This window comes from Danaus plexippus, chromosome 11, assembly GCF_018135715.1.
Source record: "Danaus plexippus chromosome 11, MEX_DaPlex, whole genome shotgun sequence".
NCBI lineage: Eukaryota > Metazoa > Arthropoda > Insecta > Lepidoptera > Nymphalidae > Danaus > Danaus plexippus.
The window spans coordinates 9578463-9601722 of record NC_083544.1 but is presented as its reverse complement, the minus strand read 5'-3'; the positions used below and the strand labels follow the sequence as shown (position 1 = coordinate 9601722).

At 46.6% G+C, this 23260-nt stretch overlaps 2 protein-coding genes across 2 annotated transcripts; both read left to right on the top strand.

Annotated features, from left to right (window-relative positions):
• The first annotated feature begins 597 nt into the window (after window positions 1-597).
• LOC116765831 (uncharacterized) lies at window positions 598-1611 on the top strand. The gene has a single exon (XM_032655431.2). The coding sequence runs from the start codon at window positions 687-689 to the stop codon at window positions 1077-1079; it is 393 nt and encodes a 130-aa protein (XP_032511322.1). The 5' UTR covers window positions 598-686; the 3' UTR covers window positions 1080-1611.
• A 1487-nt stretch (window positions 1612-3098) lies between these two features.
• LOC116765830 (protein vestigial) lies at window positions 3099-21517 on the top strand. The gene is made up of 6 exons (XM_032655430.2): window positions 3099-3429; window positions 5735-5908; window positions 11944-12217; window positions 12299-12460; window positions 15309-15659; window positions 20246-21517. Exons 2-6 carry the CDS (start codon window positions 5801-5803, stop codon window positions 20293-20295), a joined length of 945 nt encoding a protein of 314 aa, XP_032511321.1. The 5' UTR covers window positions 3099-3429; window positions 5735-5800; the 3' UTR covers window positions 20296-21517.
• The last annotated feature ends 1743 nt before the right edge of the window (window positions 21518-23260 follow it).

Here is a 23260-nt window from a genome sequence, read left to right as displayed (position 1 = left end):
TGAGATCTGTAGAGTTCAATTGAATTAAATATATGATATTTAAAAAAAATCTTTTAGCGCTTTTAATTTTTATAAAGACTAAAAAAAATCTGTATATTTTAAAATAAAGGACAATATTTTTTAAAAGGGTGAAAGCGAAATTGGTTAACTGTTAAATAGTTAAAATATCTAACAACATTATAAAAGTAAATTATTTTTGTTTCCTTTTACGTTGGGTAGATAGTACAAAATAATAATAATAAGTAGAAAATATAATAGATAACCTATGAATCAAAATAATTTTTGCTATGAAAGTCTGTAATTAAAATTTTGTAATTTCACTAGACATCTTTTAATTTCATTCATAAATCATTTCATATTATGGCATTTAATAAAATGAAATTATTTTATCGTAGATACGGTTATTTGTTTCGTTTGTGTATTCATAGTTATGGTACATAAATATAATTGCAATGGCGATAAGGAGTTTTTGTATCATTATAATATGTCTTTATTAATGAAATATTTAATTGAAAGGTGTAAAAATATTTTGCTTATAAATAAAGGAAAAAAAGTAAATAATGTATAAACTGTTTTGACAAATGACATATTGTGACATTTGACGTTCAGGTTAAGAGATTGCGTTTATAACGTAAACAACCGAATAAGAATATCAAATAATCTTTCCAATACTGTGCATAATTATCATGGATATCGGCGGTTCCCCGAACATAACAACCACTAAGCGCAATGTGAAGTACACAAAGAGCTCATGGAGCGTCCACGAGTTTGAAGTCTGGAGTGGTGAATTTATTTGTCGAGTAGTATCTTTGAAGATGCGCGACTCGCTGCTAGTGTGGGTGGGCGGTCGAGAGCCGCGACTAGACGACTTGGCGTTGGCTGTGCCTCATGGGCGCAGCGCGGTGGCCACTAGCCTGGTGGATGCGGGTGGAGCAGCAGACGGACTCGCGGCGCGGCTCGCGGCGGCTCTCTCGCGTCCGGTTCACGTGTGCTGTGGACTCGTGCTGGATCGCTTCACAGCACCGCTCGTCGAGAAGGGCATCGCCACGGAGATTAAAAACCATCCAGAATACTTTTGACGACGAGTGTAGAATTCGTTTATTAGTAAGAAGTTATTTAGGAATGACAGAAATTGTGCTCGAAATGCAACACATGCGATGAAGTGATGATCGATAAATACAGTTATGAGACATTTACAACTGCATGTACATTGTGTAAAATATTAATTTGTTAAGTGTTGGATAAAGTTAACTCATTGTAAGCCACATTGATGGTATGCTTTTACTCTTGACAAGAGAGTTGTGGAATGTTGTAAGGTCTGCACGTCTAGAGTAATGTTCTCTTTGAGTCAGTACTGGAATATGTTTTTGCAGCCGAGTGTTCCGTGTGCTGTAATGTTGTTCATATATATGTATTTATATATAACATAGTATTGTTATGAGAGTGAGAGTGACCTTGACCTTACATGCTACAACAATAAAGGCGACCATTCATTATGAGGTTTGCAAGCTGTAAGTCACGGAACACGTCAGTTCCTGGTGAGTGAGCAACGCTGAAGGTTGTGAATCTTGAATTTACAAAATAAATTTAAATAAACTTTCTGTAAAACTTGTTTTTATTTTTATTTCTCGCGTCCCACCGAGTACTCATTGTGAATGTGGTCAAAATTTGATCTGTTGGGAGCATTAGTAGGTAATTTTCCCTGTCCTTCCGTCCCGACAACAATATATACATATATATTGTAACAACAAGAGAGGTCTATCGGTGGGCTCGGGAACAAGTCAAAGCTTGTGTGTGTTGTTAACATGTATGTTGTAAGGATGAGTGACGTCACACCACGAGACTCACGGTGGCTTGCAATATGTAGAGGAGAGGGGGAGACACACGAGACGATACAGGGTGGAGGGTGACCGACATGGACACGTATGGTGAGGAAACTTGAGGAGAGGCCCAGGCAGAGCACCAGCCAGTACCCTCAACACACCAAATAAACTAAAAACTCTTTTAACGCTTAAAAGATTTAAACTACGAGGACAGTTCCTCGACCGTCATAGAGGAAACTACTTGACGTGAGGTGCCTTTGGATTGTTGTCCAGCTGTCTGCGGCTGTGTATTGCGTTGCCTGTGCGTGTGTATGTGCAACGCGCGTCTACTCATATTTCTCGAGTCCTGTGCCGTCCCTGAAGCCTCGCGGGGTCGTTATAGGAAGCTCCTCGTTACAAGCTGTGTGAGCCGTGTCTGAGGTGTGTGTATGTCTTGTCTGTGTCGAGAAGTCCTGGGCTCTCTGGTTGAACATCAGAGTAGGAGTTAATGTTTCCGGTCGGTGAGCAGTGTCTCGATGCGCGAGTTATCCAGGTCTTAATATATGAGAAGAGAATCCTAAACACGCTCCCTAAATTACAAACTCTCAGAGACATCTCGCGATCTCCACACACTCCGAAACTAAGTTTGATTAAATAATTGAGAAAATGACTAGCACGCCGTCCACCCATCCACATTGCTGGAGGGAGGCCGAAGGTGAGAGGGGTCGGGGCAGACGCGATACAAGTGGTAAAGAATTAAGGATGAGGCCGGAGGTCACCCGACCTGAGGTGACGACACCTACCTACGACGGAAAGAATCGTTTGAGAGGTAGAGGGTAGAGTCTCGACCACCTGCTGGGTAGATACTTAGACACCTTGAGCTCAGGATTTACGAGCTACATTCAGATATACCTCGCATACTGAGTGCAACTCGTGAGATGGAAGGTTGGGGGGGGGGAGGCTACCACCAGGGACACCTGGGAGAGAGTGGACGAGGCAAGGCTGGCCCTGGAACTAGACAGGAGGAGGCGGCGCGAGCCGGACTGAGTAGACGGACCTCACTCACAAGCCGTGGTTTGACAAAGTGGTGGTCCCCGGCGAGTCCTTGTGTCCGAGTTCATACAGGAGCTACCTGCAGGACATGCACCAGCACTCGGCCTCGCCTCTCTCACGATATTCCATCATTTTAAGTGCTCGCGGTCCCCCGCCCGTGTAATGCGGGGGGCGGTCCCGTAGGCGTGCGTGTATGGGCGGGGCGGCGGGGGCGGGGTCTGCGGAGTCCCCGGCGGGCCGGCCGCAGTGTCGCGCGACACCTCGGAGCGAGCGAGCGTATGAGAGGGTGCGAGGCAGTGAGCGCCGCGAGTGACCTGCGGCCTGTGTCGTGTCGTGTGTCGTTCGTGTCTTGTTGCGTGTCGTGTCGAGTGCCGTGCATCGTGCCGTGTGTCGTGTCGTGAGCCCTCGCCAGTGTCGTGCCTGGGCGTGTCCTGAGCGCGGTCCTCGTCAGCTCCGGGTACAGTCTCGTGCCGTGTGTCGCGTGTGATCTCCGTGCCCGGTGGTATCAGTGTCGGAGGAGACTGTCAGCCGTGTCTTGTGTTCGTCTCGGTCGTGTCTCATATATTTTCTTCCTGTAAGTATCTATCATCCCCGTGTTCCCCTCGCTAGTCTCCACTCTCCTACCGACTCGTCATTGTGTCTCCACCACTGCTCTGTTCCCTGTAGGGGCGCCGGATCTCTCTCTCTATCGCTAGTATTTTCCTGATTAATTTAAAGGCCCAGTGTACTGCGTAACAGTGACGATTGTCCCGAGGCTCATCTTCCCGTGAGCTGGTGAGGGTCTGAACTGAGAACATCCAGTTCCCTATCATTACACTAGCGTAGTACAAACTGTAGCAAGATCCAAGTAGTACTCCGGCAGCACATTCTTTAAGTTCTGTTTGTGATCTCACCTCATTTAATAACAAGAGTATCATGTATTTAAGCCTGTCCCAGGAGGAACAGATATTATATATATTATTCTTATTGTGGCCATTTGAAGAAAATCAAGTGACAGAAAAATAACGAGAACCAAATGAGATCACAGACTGTGTTACATGCTTAGGTAGCTGGTAGGTGTCCCCTGCTCCGCGTCCGGAGGCTGCTTGGCGTCATAACTCACAGCACGTCACAGCGCTGTGCTTGAGTGTAGTTTACCCAGAACCCCGGATAAGTCTCAGTGTCCTCGATGCTAATGAACATTAAACAGCGGGCCGAGAACAGGTTCCGCACACACGCTAGCTGGCAATTAAAAAACAAATCAATGTAGTACTGTTATCAAGAATGAAGCGGAACTCGGCCCCGCCGCCTGCGACTCACCTCAGGACGCAGATATTACTCTCATCATGACTGTCCTATTAAAGAAGACCCGCCCAGGACCCCGTGACCGTCACTGACCCCGGTGTCGGTGTGACGGGAGAGGGTGAGGCTTAAGACACGGCTGATAATACTCGCTGGCTTTATATCGAAACGGATCCGGACACTACACCACCAGGACAAAATGATAACCAAACTATCGGAACGTATTTTTGAGACAACAAGATAATTACTCTCCTGTCCAGCGAGAGGAGCTGTATAGGAATGCTATCGGTAATGTTTGTGTTTTGTTTCTGACCGACACCTACAAGAAAATAAACATAACACACTGCAGGGTTCTGAGGACTTGGGATTTTGGACCATAATCTCCTTTGGAAAATAATCACGTCTCAGCGGTTGTGAGTGAGGGACCGGAGCAGTTTAAAAATCACTTTGACAAGCGATGCGCCAATGTTAAAACATAGTTTTTTTAACTATCTTTCGGCCAAGCCACCTGTAATTCCTTAGTTTGTAGAACTACACATATTCATATAGTAGGTATGTGTGTGTGTGTGTGTGTTTGTGTGTGTGTAAACGATCTACACTTTAATGTTTCAATTGCCAAATAAACTTAAGAGATTGTTTTCAATGTTCAGAGCTGAGTTTAAAATATATAGGTTAGATAATACACCTGGAGGAGGTCGCGCACACACACACACACACACACACACACACACACGCACACACACACACAAGTGTTCTAAACGGTATGTAATAAAGCAACAGTAATACGTGTGTCCGTGTTTAGCTGGAGCGTCGTGGCTGGCCTCCTTGAGAACTGTCACCAACATACAACGGAACGCGTTACATGGAGAGATCTTTTGAACCGGGGTTTATTATATAGTGGTCAAGTTACGCGGCACCAGTAGGCATAGGAGCAGGTATAAACAGTATTACTATGAGTTGTAGTAACTATACCACGACCTACCTCCTGCTCCTGTCGAAGCTACCAACGACCACTTGAACTGATGACATGTGTTTATTCAGGAAACGGATTCGTTTCTTATTTTTGCAAAACTTCAATTTTCCAATTACAATGTCAAAGACAAAACATACACACACAATAGGGTCCGTCCGCCGGCCGACCGGACTCGATGAACTAATGGGTACTATTAGATACTAGAGATAGTGAGAGAGAGAGAGAGAAGTGGAGACAAGAAGAGAAGGAGAGAGAGGTCCTCAGCTGTTAAGAGACTAGAACATTCGTTATAAGGAGGATGAAGGACACGAGATAGTGACTTTGTGGCGGTGTACCTTACGACGTCCTTATGACAGTTGTATTAGAACATAAATAATGACAGGTAGGTGTGTATACCTGCATATAGGCATGGTAGTATGTTGTAGTCAGACATACATTACGAGAGAGGGCGCGCTGTGAGGAGCTGGAGTTGTTCCAGGGGTCTGCGTATAAAGAAAACTTTAATTGATCATGTCTTGTGCCTTCCCCCGCCCCAAGAGTTTGTGTTCCTTCTCGTGAGGCGGCGGAGTGTTCAGGTGGAACTGTTAATGATAAGTTGTAAGTAATGCTGTGTCGTGTGGTTCAGGGCGGACGGTCGCGAGGCCATGTCAGTCGGCGGGCGGCGGGCGGAGGAGGCCCGGGCGGAGGCGTCATGGCGGTGAGCTGCCCCGAGGTGATGTACGGCGCCTACTACCCTTACCTCTACGGCCGCGGCGCCGCGCGCTCCTTCCACCACGCGCCGCACTTCCAGTACGACCGGGTCAGTAAACACACACACACACACGCGGACTTGATATATATATATATAGGTATGTCAGGAACCGTACTTCAATCATCAATACATATTATAAAATAAAGTCCTTCGCCGTGTCTGTCTGTCTGTCTGTTCGCGATAAACGGAAAAATTACTGCACCGATTATCAAGCAGTTATTACCGCTCGAGCAAGGTTTTAGTATATAATTTGTTAAGTTTTTGTATTTACTTGTGTGTACATTAACGATATTTGTTGAAGATGTCGGGAATACGTGAGCAGTCTGAGAGCTTTTAACGAAAACGCTGCCTAAAGTCTATGAGATATAACAAAATAGTATATAGTGGAGTTGTCTATCTTATAGAGGTGTACAGAAAAGTCCGCGGTGGCATATGTCTATGTCTAGCCCTTTAGGATAATATACTATATCCATTTCACAAGTTTTAAAATTGGCATTGTTAAAGCATTTATTGGAAAGCTATTTACACAAATTCGGAATTAAGTCCTATCAAAATAAATTACTTCGTTTTCAAGCCTACATCAGTATCTGTAAATTACTTTATAAATCTTTAAATCGGGCGCACCATTTGAAAGCTATCATAATACAAGTTTAATAATTCTCAAAATTAAATAGGCTGTTTTATATTTACAAATGGACTGTAAATTGTCTGAAATAAACAAATTATTATTATTATTAATATATTTTTAGTCTAGAGCCCGTGCGAAGCCGGGGCTGTACCTAGTCATTTTATATAAACTCGAACAATACTAACGTACACCTCGCACGACCCACTCGGCGGCACACAATATTCGTGAGTTAGTTAGTTACATACAGACGTTTGTCGAGCTGAGTGACCCTTTATACCTCTAAATTAAACATCCCTCTTCACCTGCATCGCTGGAGACGAGACTCTGGAGAGCAGTCCCCTGCCGCGTTTGTATAGTATAATATAGTGTAGTGGAGTGGAGCGCGTTGTAGTAGCGGTTAGTTTTTGCCGAGACTCCGCATAGCTCCGGCGGCGGCGAGCTCTCCTTTAAGGCGAATCCAGTCCGGGAGGAGGTTCGGTAACGACCGAGACGACTCGCGGCTCCCGACCGGTTACTTTTTAGGATCCTTCCAAAGAATCCTAATTGCTCGTACGTAATAAAACTATTCACGCCTAGCCAGAACTATTTATGAAGAATACATACGAGGGTGTCGGCTAGGATCGACGACTCGGTCACGAGCTACGGACCTGGTGCCCTCGAGGTGTGATGAAATTTTAAAATGAAAATTAAATTATACTGAGTGCTGCAGCCTGCACGTGGTCGGGTGCAGGGTGCCGGGTGCGTGCTTGTATATCGGCACACAGTCCGTGGCATACATGCGGCCGCCTCCTCTCCGGGCCTGTAACCCTGGTGTACGTTGAGCGGTTCCGTCTGTCCGTCCGCCTGTTCTGAGCGGTGTATAACAGTAAAAGCTCGCCTCACGGTTCCCGCGAGCCACGTGTATTATGTTATCATTAACACATAATAGGTTTTTTTCGTGTCTCTGTTCTCGTAATCCATCAAACCAGTGTGGTTGTAGTCACAGCGAGGGACATCACGTTGTCGGGTCGCATGTTACTTTGTGAAGACGGTCTGTGAGGAGTGCGTCCTGTGACCGCATCAGACTCGCGTCACGTTAAGGGAGCACCTGACACTTCTAAAAGTTCTTCTGTGTGAAACATTCTGATGTTTTAATGTGAAGTACTCTACTAGCTCTCACCTTGAATGATTTATTTAGTCGTGTCGTTGGTTCAGGCGCCGGGAGACGGGACAGACAGTCGTTTGGGTGTACGCTTGGGTCGTTACATTATAACTTCATGTTGACAATAGTTCCGTGGCCGCGCACACCCTGGCCGCGGCTGCCGATGGTGACACGGAACTGGTTTATATATAATAAAGTATGTGAGTGTTATCGACTTGTAATCAGAGTCTATGGTCGCCGGCAGCTGCTGACACCTGACACTGATGTCGCGATGAGCTCCGTCCATAATTAGTTGCTTAATTTGTTAATTTAATATATTACACGTAACACGTGATCTTATGGGTTGTGTTGAAGCGGCTCACTTCATGTCGCTTCACGTCGGGGCTCAATACTTGTATGACGAAGATATGCTTATTACAAATAGTCTTCAGTTATCATTTCTTAGTTGATTAACATATTTTCCTGTGAGTAGGTTTGTGCGTGTGTGTATATATGTGCGTGTGTATGTGTGTATGTATATGTGCGTGTGTGTGTAACAGTCGACAGTCTTCATGAATCAACATTTTCCCGCGCTCCTATAAATATGTAGTTGACATTAATGAGAGCAGGGCCGGCACGCTCTCACGAAAACAGGAAGTAAGCGACACGCAGTGTTACAGAGACGTGACGACCGGACAGTAGGGCTGCCAGGAACATTAGACACAGCTGGAGGGAGCTGGAAGGGACTGGAGCGAGGTCTACTCGGTAATCATAAAAGATACCTCACAAGAAACACTTGAGGGATATCGGCCTTGATTTTAACCACACCCGGTCACCAGTCCCGAACAGAGACGGAGACGAGGACCAGAGAGGAGGTCTGCTGCTGTGACCAAGAGGTCGACTGGCCGGTCGGTTACTGAACACTCGCTATATAAAAAGTACATCAATTAAAACGCAACATTACGTGAGTGAGAGCGCAGTCGCCGGGCCGCCTGGCCGCCATATAAGGCGGTGTGGACGAAGGACAATCTAAACACATTCATCGGCTAATGACGATATCAACATGCATTATTTATAATAATAACGCGCTAATTACGACCGAGGGCGAGCAGCGCCGCGGGGCGTGTGCTCGTTTGAACACACGGAAATGAATGTAATGAACATATATAGAAATACAAACAGACGGATAAGTCCATCTTTATAGTAGATATGAGCAGTTAAGACTATATGTCATTCCAGTGTGAAACCGCGAGCAGATGAAGGGGAGAGGGATTGTATATGTTTGTATGTAAGAGTGCGTGAGCGGTGAGCGGTGAGCGGGCGAGGCGCACCACGCAGGTAGCAGTCAGAATGTCTTCACAGCAACCGCTGGATACAACCTGATATTGACCTGGCATTATAGTAATAATAATAATAATGTGATGATCTTATAGAAAAACAGTTTTAATATATAACTTATAAGTTACACTGAGATTGAATAGAGAGTTACATTACCTATACACCTATTCTTGACATACGTGACTCGCCCGGCCGAGTGAGAAATCATTATCAAAGCAGTTTAAGTGGTCGCTAGGATCTAAGAGTCGAGTATAAGTGATCATGAACGAGGAAGCCTCACCTCGAGCTGGCGTGTGAGGTGATGTCTTCCATAAGAGAGGCCGCGGGAGGAGCTTTGTTTTATTCAGTGTAGTTGAAGTCACTAATAATGTTATGAGCATAATGAGTCGTCGTTTAAGGTCCGTGGACCGCTTCATCAGCTGGGCGGTGTGCGAGGAACCGTCTCCGCTGCGACCGCTCATTATAAATTATAACTAATATTAATTTATCCGTGACGGAAGAAATAATGTTCTTATCTTTTATTATTGATCTCGTTTAAAAGAACTCATGTTTAATGGAAACTGTGACGTAACATGCTGCATTAGATGTCATACACTCATACTTTCGCACCCTCTCACCCACTCACCCTCTCACCAGGTGGCACCTGGGGAAGGCTTCTTATTACCAGTGACCACCGGACCTTTGGCTTTGGCTTTGGCTCGGAACAAGTAACTCGCCTGGTAGCTGGTGCGACCGACTCTCTGAATCCTTGACGTCTCCATTGTGTTTTTGTCTTGTTCCGTCATTTTAAAGACAATCTTCTACCTTTAGGAATGTTTATCTTAAGGTCGGCTCTCAACAAGTCGAGTGTCAATACTGACTTTGAATGATATTCTTTATGTTTTATTCACGAGGAGCTGATCCGAGACGGCTTCTCATATGACACAAGAAGCAGTTCAATCGTAAATATAATTCATTGACTTTCCCATTCATGGTTCAAACGTACCGTCAGCTCTGTGCGGAGCGAGGAGATCTCTCTGGAGATCGAGTCATTATGAGATCTGTCAAAATATAATGAGCCACTCTCTTTTATTAGACGGAGAGAGTGTCTCGGTGTCGTCTCAGAAGTTCCTCGGTCCCCTCAGCTCGTGGTGTCGTGATTCCTCTCAGCGGAGGCGTCGTCTCTCTGTCCAGCAGGTGGCCTTCCTTCCTTCACCTCAGCTCTGGTCGCTCGACATGTTTAGTCGTTTTTATTTTCTTCAGTGGTAACTTCATCATTAGCAGAGTACTGTTTTCTGACCCCCGCTGATTCGTGATCGTTCTTTAAGATTTTTTTCATGTTTGAACATACTTGTATAAACATATGTAAAGCTGGAAATGAAATATACATCTCCGCCATCATGCGGCTCATATAAATACTACAACACCATGTTGTAGGAACAATGACTTACAATAAATGAGGTTGTGTTTGTTTGTAAATTTAAATTAATAAAATTTTCACAAAACGAACAATATGAAAGTATAGCTACAACTTTTCACACATATATCTGAAACTTCTACTGCGACTTCGAACTACAGCTAGGTGATATTATAATGAAAAAGAATCAGATTAGATTGATTAGACTAGATTTTAACAGACTTCAAACAGTAGCAAGTCTGCAATTAGACTGTGTTTGTATCGGCTATAGCTGGTTCAGTTGTAGGCCGATTGTCGTCCTGTAGTAGTCCTATCACCATCAAGTCAGGATCTGGTGAAGAGTTTCTCCGGGAATCGAAGGAAACCTCACAGGAGGAGGTGTATCTCAAGGAGGATTAACTTTCTTAGAAGGGTGACCTGATTAAAATGCGGGTCGTTTTATTTAAGAGCAATTTAAGTCGCGGCGGCTTTAAGACAGGTTTCCTCAAAACGAACCCAGCTCGTGGATATTTAGCTCCACACCGAGGTGAATCAAATCAAATCACCCGGTCCATATGGCCCGGTGTGATGCGTCCGGTACTAACATCAGCGAGTTCACTAAGTGTTTATTTAATCAGCACGTCGACGTCTCGAGCACCCCGGCACTGCTTTCCTTACGCCCTGACACAAACGAACACTGTCCCTACATTGTACCAAGTGTCCAGTAGTGAGGTCAGGGTCGTGGTGTGAACTACCTGCTCACACATACACTATATACACAAATGTGTCAAAGAACTTCCGGTCTGTTTGTAATATCAACATACATACTGATACAGGAGTTCGTATATTAATGCATTTTTTTTGTCCGTGTGTCTGTTTATTGTTCCATGTGACATATCTCCGAAACGACTTTTATTGACAGATAGCTGATGTGGAAAAAGTAATTTAAAATATTTTTGTTTTAGAAATTCCATTTATTTGCATTACTATAGATAGTAAAACATTAATCAATATTTCTGCGCGGACAAAGTCGCAAACACACCGAGTATATTAAAAAAACAGAAATAAATTTGACATTAACAGATACAGTGTGTGTGTGTGTGTGTATGCGTGTGTGTGTGCGCGTGTGTGTGTGGATCACGTTTAGTACGTTAGGCTAACAAAACTTATATTTTTCGGATTTACTACGCGTTTATGATTGGCGATGGATGATAAATAACAAGACCGACTGACAGACATTCACGTCTCGTGTATCCGGGATCACAGTTGCTGTAAAGTAACCGAAACGCCGCGATTATGTAGTTTAAAATAATTATAAGCGCGTAGTTCATCTGAAAAATATTAGTATTATTTCAATGAATACTCGCGAAAATTTTTGATCTCCTTACGTTTGGTAATGTTTTATTCTGCTAACGAGACGGTTCTTGGTCAGCGTGTGTCATCTCCGAAGGGAGATAAGTTGTGGAAGGGTGAGAGATGCATTGGATGAACAGAGATATTGAGTAGAGAGATAAAAAAAGTGAGAGAGAGAAAGGTTCTTTATACATGTGTTGTCATTTCTAAAGAGTCTTATGTTGTGGATAGACACGAAGATTAGAAGTTAATGGGCATCTCATTCACAGCTGAACGTGCAGAGTGCCGGAAATGCGGGAGAGTACGGCGGTGGCGGCGCGGGAAGCGGCTCAGCCTCCGCCGGCGGCGCGCCCGCCCTCAGCTCAGGCTCGGCGTCGTCTGGCGCGCAGTCCCCGGGCTCGCCTTTACCGCAGCACGCGCACGTCCACCCCCAGACCCACGCTCACCTCGTCCACGCTCACTCGCTGCCGCCGCAGCATCACTCTCCTCGGCTGCGGACCAAGGAGGAGGATCTCTCCGCTCACGGCCGGGCCAGCGCCGACGGTACGACCCCTCTCTCAGCCAGTGCGTCTGTGTGTTTGTGTGTGTGAGTGTGTGTATGTACAGGACGTGTGTTTGTTGCAGGCGGCGGCTCGTCGGAGTCGGAGGGCGACTGCGGCGGCGGGCCCCGGGGCCGGGCGCAGTATGTCAGCGCCAACTGTGTGGTGTTCACACACTACTCGGGGGACGTGGCGGCCGTCGTCGACGACCACTTCACACGGGCGCTGTCCCTCGACAAACAGAAAGGTACCACCTCCACCACCTCCCTCACAGAGACCATGGTTCGACTCTCTAAAATGACTGACACAACTTCGCGAGTATCATAGTGAAGTAAGTTTAACTCGGTCGGGTCTGTCTTGTGACCTGTGATATTCGCCGAGCGGTCCGTGAAGGGACTTCATGATCCGCGGTGAAGTTTTCTTGATAAAAAGTACATTAAATTCAGTAAAAAGCGGATTCGCTTCAAGGTGTTGAATATGTCGTCACGCATATTTTAAGTTGTATTCATAGATTTGTATGTATTTGTAAACTTAGAATAAACACTTACATATACGCATGTGAGTACAGTGGATGAGTCAGTCCACTTCCACCCGCCCAGGGTCGGTTCCACGGACACCAGTGTCGGGCGTCCGAAATTCTTCCCTCTTCGACTCCGTTCGTCTGGAATCGACCCAGCCACATATATCTCGTGTAATGCGTCTCTCGACTAAAACGCTTGTCATATTATATTTTTATTTTTACACAAACGAATCTAACTCGAGTGTGTTGACTGCCGACAGCAGAGTTTACAGACTAAGGGCATACATACATACATACATACATACATACATACATATACATACATACATACACACAAGGTCAGACACGATACATTCAGATAGGTGTGTGAAGTTGACGTGTCGGTCAACGTTTGTAATGATAGTGGACTAGCAGTAGATCCCTTTGAGAAGCTAGCTGACCTCCGACTTCCGACCTCCGACCCTCTCATTGCAGTAAGTCCGTGTGATGTCATTGGAAGCATCCCCCGCACAGAACGGTGATGATATCGAAGCCAGCATTATGTTTGTTATCTCAATAAATTTATAACAATGTTAGTTCTGGCTGTCCAGTGTCCAGTGTCCAGTGTTCAGTGGCCACAAACATCTATTGATCATTTTAAACTTATTGCGTGAACGTCTTTGTTCCGACGCGTGCCGGGCAACACGTCTACTGTCTAGTACCGCTTGTTATCAGTAGCTCCTCTCCTCTCCTCCTCTCTGTTTCTATCCATACCTGTTATCTGTCAACGATACACCATATACCGACCTCTTTCCTGTTTTCATCATATCGCAACATATACCTGGGTACAAGAATATAATATAATATTGCCTCGACCTCTGAATGGATCTGGACTGGCCCGGGGAACCTCGCTAACTGATGGAGCTCCATCAAGTTTTATGAGGTACCCGTGTGTGTGTGTGTGTGTGTGTGTCGTGTTTCCCGGTATCCCGTCCATCCCCGCTCTTCCAGGATGTGTTAATGTCCAGCCGACCCGTTCGTTAACGACCCGTCCGATCCCAATACCGCGAACCGTCCGCAAAAAACCGTGCAGTACTTCGTAGAACGTCCGCGACGCGCTCCAACGAGACTCGACTCGCTAGATAAATCGCTCGCCTTAATTAAACTGCATTAATTGCGGGAAACGAAACCCCCGACCCACCCCTCACCCCTCGCTCTTCATTAATCATCAACTGAAACCGCGGCAGTGGTGAGAGGGGTGACTCTAGGCCTCTCATCGTAGCCGTACTCGCTTCATTTATGTTAACTGTTGACGAGAGCTGTGTTATAGTAAGTGACGTATCCTCACGTGACACGTCACCACCAGCCTCGCTCCTGATCCGGTGCAGAATGTTATCAAAATGATTTCTGATATAAACAGACTCGGACGCTGACCGGAGGCGTGACATGATGGTTAGTGACAGAGTTCAGTATGTGACGACAAACAGACGGGAGAACACACACACACACACACACACACACACACACATATATATATCGTATTACAATAGTAATTTAGTATCGGTGATAGAAGTGTGTGTATGTGTGTGTGGACCGGTTGGAGGGCAACGCCAAAAACTGTGGCGAGTGGAGGAGAGCAGTTAGAGAGATAGTTTAGCGAGGGACCAACCGGCCGAGGCTACGAGACAAAAACGAGAGAGCATTACGTAAATGTCGACTGAGAGGAATCCCTTGATGCCTTTGACGTGCGCCGCTCGCCGCCGCGACGAGGTCGTATCAGGAGCTGTGAGGAGGCGGGCGAGGGTCACGTGAAGCGCGTCTCCGCTGCCGCTATCACAGGACACTCCCTGACCCCGGCCCCTCCCCCGCTCCCTGATCTCCTATCTCCTCGCGTGGTGTCAACTCGTTGTGTTCCTAATAGCCCGCCTTTGTTAAGTCCCCGTCCCTTTGTCGGCTCGCCCTCGCCCGCCGCCATCCTCGGCCTCTCGTTTCTTTTTATCTTTTTGCAGCCTGAGACCTCTGCTCGAGCTCCGGTTCTTTACAAGTTATTTATCGACTTTTTCTAAAGATCATTAAACGCTAGACTGCTCTGTCCGCGCTGGACTCGGAACGTTTCTCACACATATAAATATATAAACATATATATTTATATGTGTGAAAATGTGTATATTCCTATAAAAGGACCCTCACACTGACTACACGCGTGTATTATCATAGTGACGTCATACAGCCGTGCACCTGGCTGGTGCAGCAGGCTGGTGCTGGTGTCCCAGGTCCCGACACATGCTGCATAATATAAAAAGAATACGTTTATTATTTCATCTACAAACTCTGAATATGAAATATTCATACATTACAATGAAGTACCTGTATTAATATAAATATTTACACAAAATTTAAAAAAATCTGTCTGAATAAGTAGTATCATGGACTACTGACATTCGTAGACACGATCACAACACTACTGACTGCCTGACTGACTGACCGCTCACAGGAATATATTACTGATAATAACATACGAGAGAGATTCAATGAGTAACATCTAATAACAAGCGTGGTTGTGAGCCCGGCTCTCTGAACGTGTGTCGTGTGTCAGATGGGGTGCCCATGGTGTCCCGCAACCTGCCCGCCTCGTTCTTCAACGCGGCGGCGGCGCCGGCCTGCGGCCTGGAGCTGTACGACTACGACCCCTGGCACCAGCACTACGCCGGCTACGGACACGCGCACCGCCACGCGGCCGAGTACCACGCGGCGGCCGCGCACCACAACATGGCGGCCGCGCAGTACGGCGGCCTGCTGCTGGGCCGCGGCTCGCTCCACGCGCAGTACAAGCCCGTGGAGTGGCCGCACCACGCACACCACGCGCATCACTCGCACCACGCGCACCACGCCTCTCCCCACCTGGACCCGGCCGCCTGCTCGCCGTACTCCTACCCCGCGCCGCCAGGTGAGTCTCCTTTTTATCTCCGCCTCGCAGTACCCTAGTGCCGTCTGAGTGTCTGACTGTTCCGACGCATCTAATGAATCTCTAGGTAGTTGTATACGAGGTACAAGTAGGTACGAGACATGTCTCAGGTTGGTTCCTCACAGTTTTTAGTCATCTGTTTGAAGACGGTTCACTTCCGACGATGCTCTGTCTCATCAGGTAGTAACAGGAGACAGGACACGGGAAAGATACATGGAACAGGTGAAGGAAACACAGAGGAAGCCGCGCGGATTAACTAGTGTTATAAGAACCACTCCCGAGACACACCTCGAAAAATTACAAACACACACACACACATATATATATATATATATATGTCGAAGGTTTGTACGCGGTAGGAGTGGGAGCGGGAGGTAAAACAGCCAAATCTCTCTACAACCTACTCAAACACTCGGGCCTGGACATAACTAACATCAGTTCATTCTTGGAAGGCGCGTCGAAGGCAGCGCTAGCAGGTTAGAGAGAGGAGCTTCCACGGTGGAGGGGAGCGTTTAACGCGCGTCCGTGAAGCTAGAAAGATCGAGTCGGCTGAATCACGCGTTTTTTATATGAAAATTGAGTGCTGATTTAGTGCTGATCACAGATGTTTGGTGCTGTAATAACTGACAGGTGCAGCAAGAATAACAACACTGCTAACCTTTATTTAAGCTACGAGTGTTCAGGTCCGAACCGCGCTGAGATACACTAGCAGCCAGAGGCACACAACCTCATATTTTAGTGCTCAATTAAAGCTGCCCAAAAAGCTAGAAAATGTTGAAAATTAATTTTTTAACGTTCCGCTAAAAAATCGGAAAGTTTTAGGTGTTTAGCCCGTTTGGATTACAAGTCTAAGTACGATGGCTCCTCTCGCGGTGTTGGTGCTGTTGAAAAATATTTTTTTGACCTGTTTTTTAATCAAGCGCTGCTAGTATAAGGACGCCAGCAGTCTGAAGAGCTAGAACCACACTCTACAGCGGGAGCTGATGGTATCGAAAGACGTCACCAGTTAGAGCTCAACAAGTGCTGTCGCTGCAGCAAGGATTTTTAAATCTTTATTATTTGTTATTTAATCGCTATACCTACTTACTGGCAGCTTTAATTGAGCACTAAGTATGAGGTTGTGTGCCTCTGGCTGCTAGTGTATCTCAGCGCGGTTCCCACCTGAACACTCGTAGCTTAAATAAAGGTTAGCAGTGTTGTTATTCTTGCTGCACCTGTCAGTTATTACAGCACCAAACATCTGTGATCAGCACTAAATCAGCACTAAATTTTCACATAAAAATCGCGTGATTCAGCCGACTCGACTTTTCTAGCTTTACAGACGTGTTTAACGCCCGTTAGATAGGGGCTCCTTAAAGCTACACCTGGGCCGCAAGTCCCAGGCACTGTTGAAACTCCTCTCCCTGCAACATGACCCGGCATCCGCACGGTGAATCCGTGGGATGCTGAGAGGCTGCGTCCCGTATATATGAGTAGATATGTATGTAGGGTTCAATTAACTAATATAGGTACCATATTTTCTAATGACAAAAGACCCGAGACTGGCTTTATATTGTATAAAGATTACTTTGTATTATGTTAGAGCACCTATATATAGGTAGACATGTACAGACACATGCACGGGTGGATGGACCTGCATTAGAATACTGCTTCATAGTTCATACGTTGATAATAAAGTCAATGACGAGTGAGCGAGTGTTCAGTGAGTCGGCTACATGCAGCTCGCACCCTCGGTGGACGGTAGCGGCGGCCGGGGAGCGCACGGAGCGAGCCGCGATACACTCACTGAGCTGTGGAGCCGCCGGGGGAGGGCGAGGGGCGAGGGTGCGGGGCGGGAGCTGCTAAATTAAATTCCTCTCATCCTCTCTTGATGGATGTCCCCTGTCAGCCGTCACCGACTGTGGGGAACGATCCGAGAACCCCCGGAGCCGGGTCAGTGGTGACGTCATCACTGACGTGTGGCACCTGGGATAACTGCAGTGTACACGGACAGTACCAGCTCACCGTGACACAATGGCGCGGAGGCGCGACGGGGCGTGGCCCCGGCGACCAATGGCGGCCCGCTGACCACCGGTCGGCCACACCCCGCGCTCCCCGGCCGGGGGCAGGGCGCGGACATTAAATCACACAGGCTGTCAATTAAGATCGCCCGGCGTGCTTCCCCGCCTCGGCCTGTCTCCCCGTTCGTTCCGCCCCTGCTCCCCCTGCCCCTCTACTCCCTACACAACCCGCAGCTGATCTCCGTCATGACTGTGACGTCACCGTCTGTGTCCTATCTCTCTCTCTCTCTTTCTCTCTATCTGTCTACCCAGCCGCGGACATAACATCAAAACATATATATATATATAGATATATACCTAATTATAGCAATAAAGAAGTACCTACTAACATAGGAGTATTCTCATATAGAATTAGAGATGTAGGTCTTTAGATAATATGTAGCGAGGTTGAGAGAGGAGGAGGAGACTACAGCAAGAGTATGAGCAGGGTCAGCCACAAGGATCCATGTAAGCAGGGATCAAGCCAGGGACGGTGGAGGGAGGAGACCTCGGATCACCACTTGTTACTGATAACAACACGAGGGTCAGAGGTGTTTACAGCAGCTGAGCCAGGAATCACGACACGGGACTGTTACATGACACGCTTGCAACAAACTAATAGTTTATTCATTTAATATTGGAAAAAAAACATGAGAGGGAGAGAGTGTGTGTGAAAGAGAGAGAGAGAGGTCCATCTGAAACAGGTCCTCACCTCGAAACCTTAATCGGATCAAGGTCTCAAAGCATTCGTAACAGATTGAGTTCAAAACATTAGATCAGGAATTACAGATGGACAGGCTGGTGATAGATTGATATGACTCACAGACGATCAGATGACTCGGAGTACACGTCTGACAGGAGAGATACTTGTGAAGCAGAGAAGACAAGAGACAGCGGGGTTGATACAGACAAGAGAAGAACAACAAGAAAGAGGAAGGGGTTAATATAGAACAAAGAGAATGAGAGGGAGAGAATGACTAGAAGAGAGTCAGAGAAAACTGAGTTACATTGCGGAAATATAGACGAACTAACACGGTCAGCGCCATGTTGTCCGCGGAGTGGCTCACAGTCGACATTTTCTGGTGACGAGAGTCATAGGGAAGTGGTCTCGTGACGAGCTCAACCACCGGGTCCACAGACACGGAGGAAGATACTGTGACAGAAGAAGACAGGAAAGTAAAAACACCAGGGAGGAAAGAGATAGAGATTTACAGGGATGGTGGAGAGGGTGATGATTAGGAAGAGCAATAATGGAAAACAGACTCCCAGGCTGGAGGGAGTGTTGGTGATGCTCAGGATTAATAATGGACCTAGAAATGGCTAAAAGAGATTTCTAAATATGTTACTCCTTTATTTTGGAAAAAAAAGGAGTAACAGCAAGGAAGGAAGTCATCACCCGCTCCGGACGAGTGGAGCAGTGTGTAGTGAATGTAATCAATCGGCTCTAAGACGCTCCTGACTGTGAGCTTAGAGTGTCGGCAGTGTGGGAGGAGGAGAACTCTCCACACACCATGTTACAGACATGGCGTAGCTTATTGGAAGCGACGTGGCCATCATGCGACTCATCCTCCCAGTGAGCCGGGACGCGGATGTCAAAGCTGAAAAATAAGAAACGTGTGAAGAGGGACCAACCGACACCCAGGAAGAAAGAGTCCAAAACATGCTCCAAGACAGACGGCGGAGATGGAGGATCACGAGAAGACAAGCGATCGAGAGGAGTGGCGTCAGCGATGACAGAAACTAAATATTCACTTCTTAAAATGTAAAAGTCAATGAAGCAAACCATACGCGTGTTTGTTACTCTGCGCCTACCCGCGAGTCCTGTCGCTCGCCTCCTCCTTTAAACCTGACAGCATATGGGTTCGTGTCAGTTTGTTTCGCCACCATCAAACTCCTTCAACGTTAATGTCCCAGTATTTATGTTAGGTTTTTTTATGTTTACTGTACAGTGTGAGCGTGACCTGCTTCCTCTCCCTCTCTCATCTATGAGGAGCCTCCACGTTCCTAGCGGCTCTACATGTTCTTTAACATCAGCTTGCGCTTTTGTTTTTCACGCGACTAACAATATTAACGTCGTGGCCGCAGCCTGTAAGGCCGAGAACTTCGCCGGCCTCATCCGCGTCCAGCTCCGGAGACAAGTAACGCTTTAACACAGCCCAGCTCCCCGCACCCTCCCCACACCCTCCCCACAGCCTCCGGACACATCCCTGATCCTCTCACTATCACCACATAATATCCGCATCACTCCCGCGAGCAGCGAGAGTCCCGGCTCCCGGGGCAGGGACACTTACCCTTCCTATAGAAGTATAGAATATATTAAACTCAAACTATTAAAAATAAATTCACCAAATACATTTTATAGTAAAAACCTTCACAACATATTTTTTTTATATTCTTCATAAGGTTTCATCTCACAGATGGTTTTTACATAATTTCGAAAATATATTGCGGTAACATTTTCGTTGTAATACTGTGTGATGATCTGAGAGCACGGATGACTTATGAGCCTGTTCTTTCATGGTATCGCAGGTCTGGAGCCCCAGGTGCAGGACACCTCCAAGGACCTGTACTGGTTCTGATCGCGGCGCCCCGAACACACTCGCCGAACACACCACGGAACTACAGCTGTGATAGTTCGTGTTCATGATGAGACCCTGACTCCGAGCTCCACGCGGCTCCAGAACACACGACCGGGAGGTCAGAACATCCAGGCCGTCACAGACATGGAACAGGAAACGAGGGGCCAGTGACTCATCACGACACAATGATGTATCTCCTTTGAATGTGATCTGATAACATAACGTGTGTGTCGAGGAGTCACATGATGTTGTTGCAGAGCTACTCCTCACAAAGCTCTGTGTAGAGAGACGCATACACACACACACACACACACACACACACACACTCACACACACACACTCACACGCACACATATCCGCTCAGACACACACACACAAACACACAGCCATGCACATAAACACACATACACAAACACGTCCACATATACACTCACACACACACGCGCAAACAACACTCGTACAACTCGCGAGCCAGTTGTCTTCTCCGATGGCCTCTTGTATCTTCGTCTGTAAATAGTAATGTAGTCTTCTGTTTATTCTTTTATAATTACAAATGAGTATTTTTGTTTTGAATATAAATCGTCTGTGATACTTTCGTTTGAGTGATCGTAGAGGACACAAACAAGCATACAACTCATAGACACACACACACGTTCACAAACACACACAAACACACGCACACATGTAGTATAGTAAGAGTAGAAACCTCTAGATATAATAAGTTAGATGTTAAGAAGGTTGTGTTGTATGAGACGGAACACGTCTGAACTCTGGAGGTAGCGTAACAGATGTACATAGTTAGTGTAATGTTATAAAGTAACGAGTGAGACAGTGAGTGAGTGAATGAGTGAGTGAGGGCTGCGAGCTGCGGGCTGAGTGACGTCCGGCCGCCGTATCGGTAGCTTGTCGATGAGCGGAGGCAGGGATGTGGTCCTATCGACGCGTCGCCGACCTGCACCGTGTGTCGATGATTTGTAAACATGTCATTAGACCTAGTACTATGTTATGAAAGTGGTTGAATCTGTGCAATATGTTCCTCTCCACCCGCCGCGGCGCTCGAGTCTCCGGCTCGCGCGAGGCTCGGGCGGCCGCAGTCCCTCATGCTGTAATGTATTATATTATAATAGACCTGAATATTATTAATATCATAAGGATTACTGTACGCGGGCTCCTGAGACCCGAGACGGGCCGCAAACAACAATAAACAAGTTACAAACATAAACTATTATGACTTTTATTTACTATAACTTGCTCGACCTTAACATTCATCACAGCCACTGCTGACAGCCTCGGCGCACGGAGTCGTCTGTGCCGTGCCGTGTGTGTCGTGTGTCGTGTGTCGTGTGTGTCGCGTGTCGTGTCTCGTCGTTATTTCAGGAGCACGTAAATCACGTCGCGGTGAAGAAACAAACAATAGAAGCCATTATCGGAAGGAGGGACGACACAAATAGAGCTGTTAGCGGCGTCCCTCCGAGACCGGCAACGGCGGCTTTGAGACGTTTGTTCCGCTTTACTAATAAATAAATAAAAGTTAATGTAAACACGCGCTCACCTGGGAGATATTAGACTTGTCTGAGAGCTTAACGAGTTAATGGAGTGTCGACACACGGACACACGGACACGCGGACACGCGGACAGAGGCAGGGGGCAGGGGCCAGGGGAGGGGGGAGCTCGTTAGAGACGGTAGAGAGAACGTCCCGGCAGATCTAATTTGTTTTAAATGAGTCGTGAGACAGCGGCTCATTAGTATGCAGAGACAATAAAAGTGTCTTCATCACGACGATGAGCCCGGGGACTGGGAGGGGGAGAGAGGGGGATGTCTGATTTAACTGCGTCCCGATTAGCGTTTATAAATGTAACGAACGGTTAATCCAGACGGACACAGTTGGATCAAATAACAATTACTCGCATGTCCTGAGGTACACGCGCTTTACTTAATGACCCGGCATGACCGGCCAGAGACGGGGAATCAATCATTGTACACATTGAGGTGATAACGTGTGATAACACTATCAGCTTAAACTGATAACACGATCGCGATGAGCGGGTGTATGTGTGTGTATGTCGGTGTGTGTGTGTGTGTATGTGTAATTCCGAATCGAAACTTGCTCCGTTTATAATATTGAATTGATAAATCCCTCGAGCCAGACTCCTCGAATCTAAACAGGTGCTTATTTGTATAGTGACAGAGTTCATATTAGAACAGTAACGGTTGTGGCGCGCCAGACGCGGAGGCGACGAATACTAATGATGAAAGTACAGCTTCAGGCTCCAGGCTACAGGCTTTCGATAGCAGAATATTAATATGATTCTATTTTGATAATAAAGTATATTTTCATTAAATGTTCACTTCACCTGAGCTAGCTGGACACTTGCTCAGACTCACCCCTCGTGGTCCAGGGGTCGCCACTCGCGGGGTTGAGACACTGGGAGTCGTGCCCTTCGTTCTCAAGCAGAGCTTCATTCACATATATTATAGGATATAATATTTCACGAGCAGTGTGAGTGGCGGCGCTCAGTCGATGATCCGTGTTCAGGTGTCAAGGCGGAAAAGAATTCTATGAAACCAGTTGGAAGGATCTCACTCACTGACAGGAGGCTCTCGACGACAGGAGACAGGAGGCACATTAGTATGTGACCGTTGACACGCTGTGACTGTTTCGGGGAAACTGAATACATTTACTAGTCAAGAAGTTTAATATGTGTAGTCGAGTGATCACATTGAATATGGAAGGCTCGTGAGGAATGGGAGCTAAGGACTGACGTTAGAAATACATTCCGTTGGATTACTTTGACCGGGGGCTCTTACAGGTCATGTTAGGGAGCGACGAACGACTTATAAAACACGCAATGTAAACAGACAGTCTGACACGTTACAAGTATATGTGTGTGCATACAGACAGACACGCCAAAACGACGTCGTATAGCGCGCTATAGTAATACTGCGTACATGGTGTGCGTCACT

Bases quoted from the DNA above. Each gene is read 5' to 3' on its own strand.
- LOC116765830 (XM_032655430.2), top strand. From the start codon at position 5,801: ATGGCGGTGAGCTGCCCCGAGGTGATGTACGGCGCCTACTACCCTTAC. The intron at 12,218-12,298 runs GTACGACCCCTC...TGTTTGTTGCAG, and splicing joins CGGCCGGGCCAGCGCCGACG to GCGGCGGCTCGTCGGAGTCG. The intron at 15,660-20,245 runs GTGAGTCTCCTT...ATGGTATCGCAG, and splicing joins CTCCTACCCCGCGCCGCCAG to GTCTGGAGCCCCAGGTGCAG.
- LOC116765831 (XM_032655431.2), top strand. From the start codon at position 687: ATGGATATCGGCGGTTCCCCGAACATAACAACCACTAAGCGCAATGTG.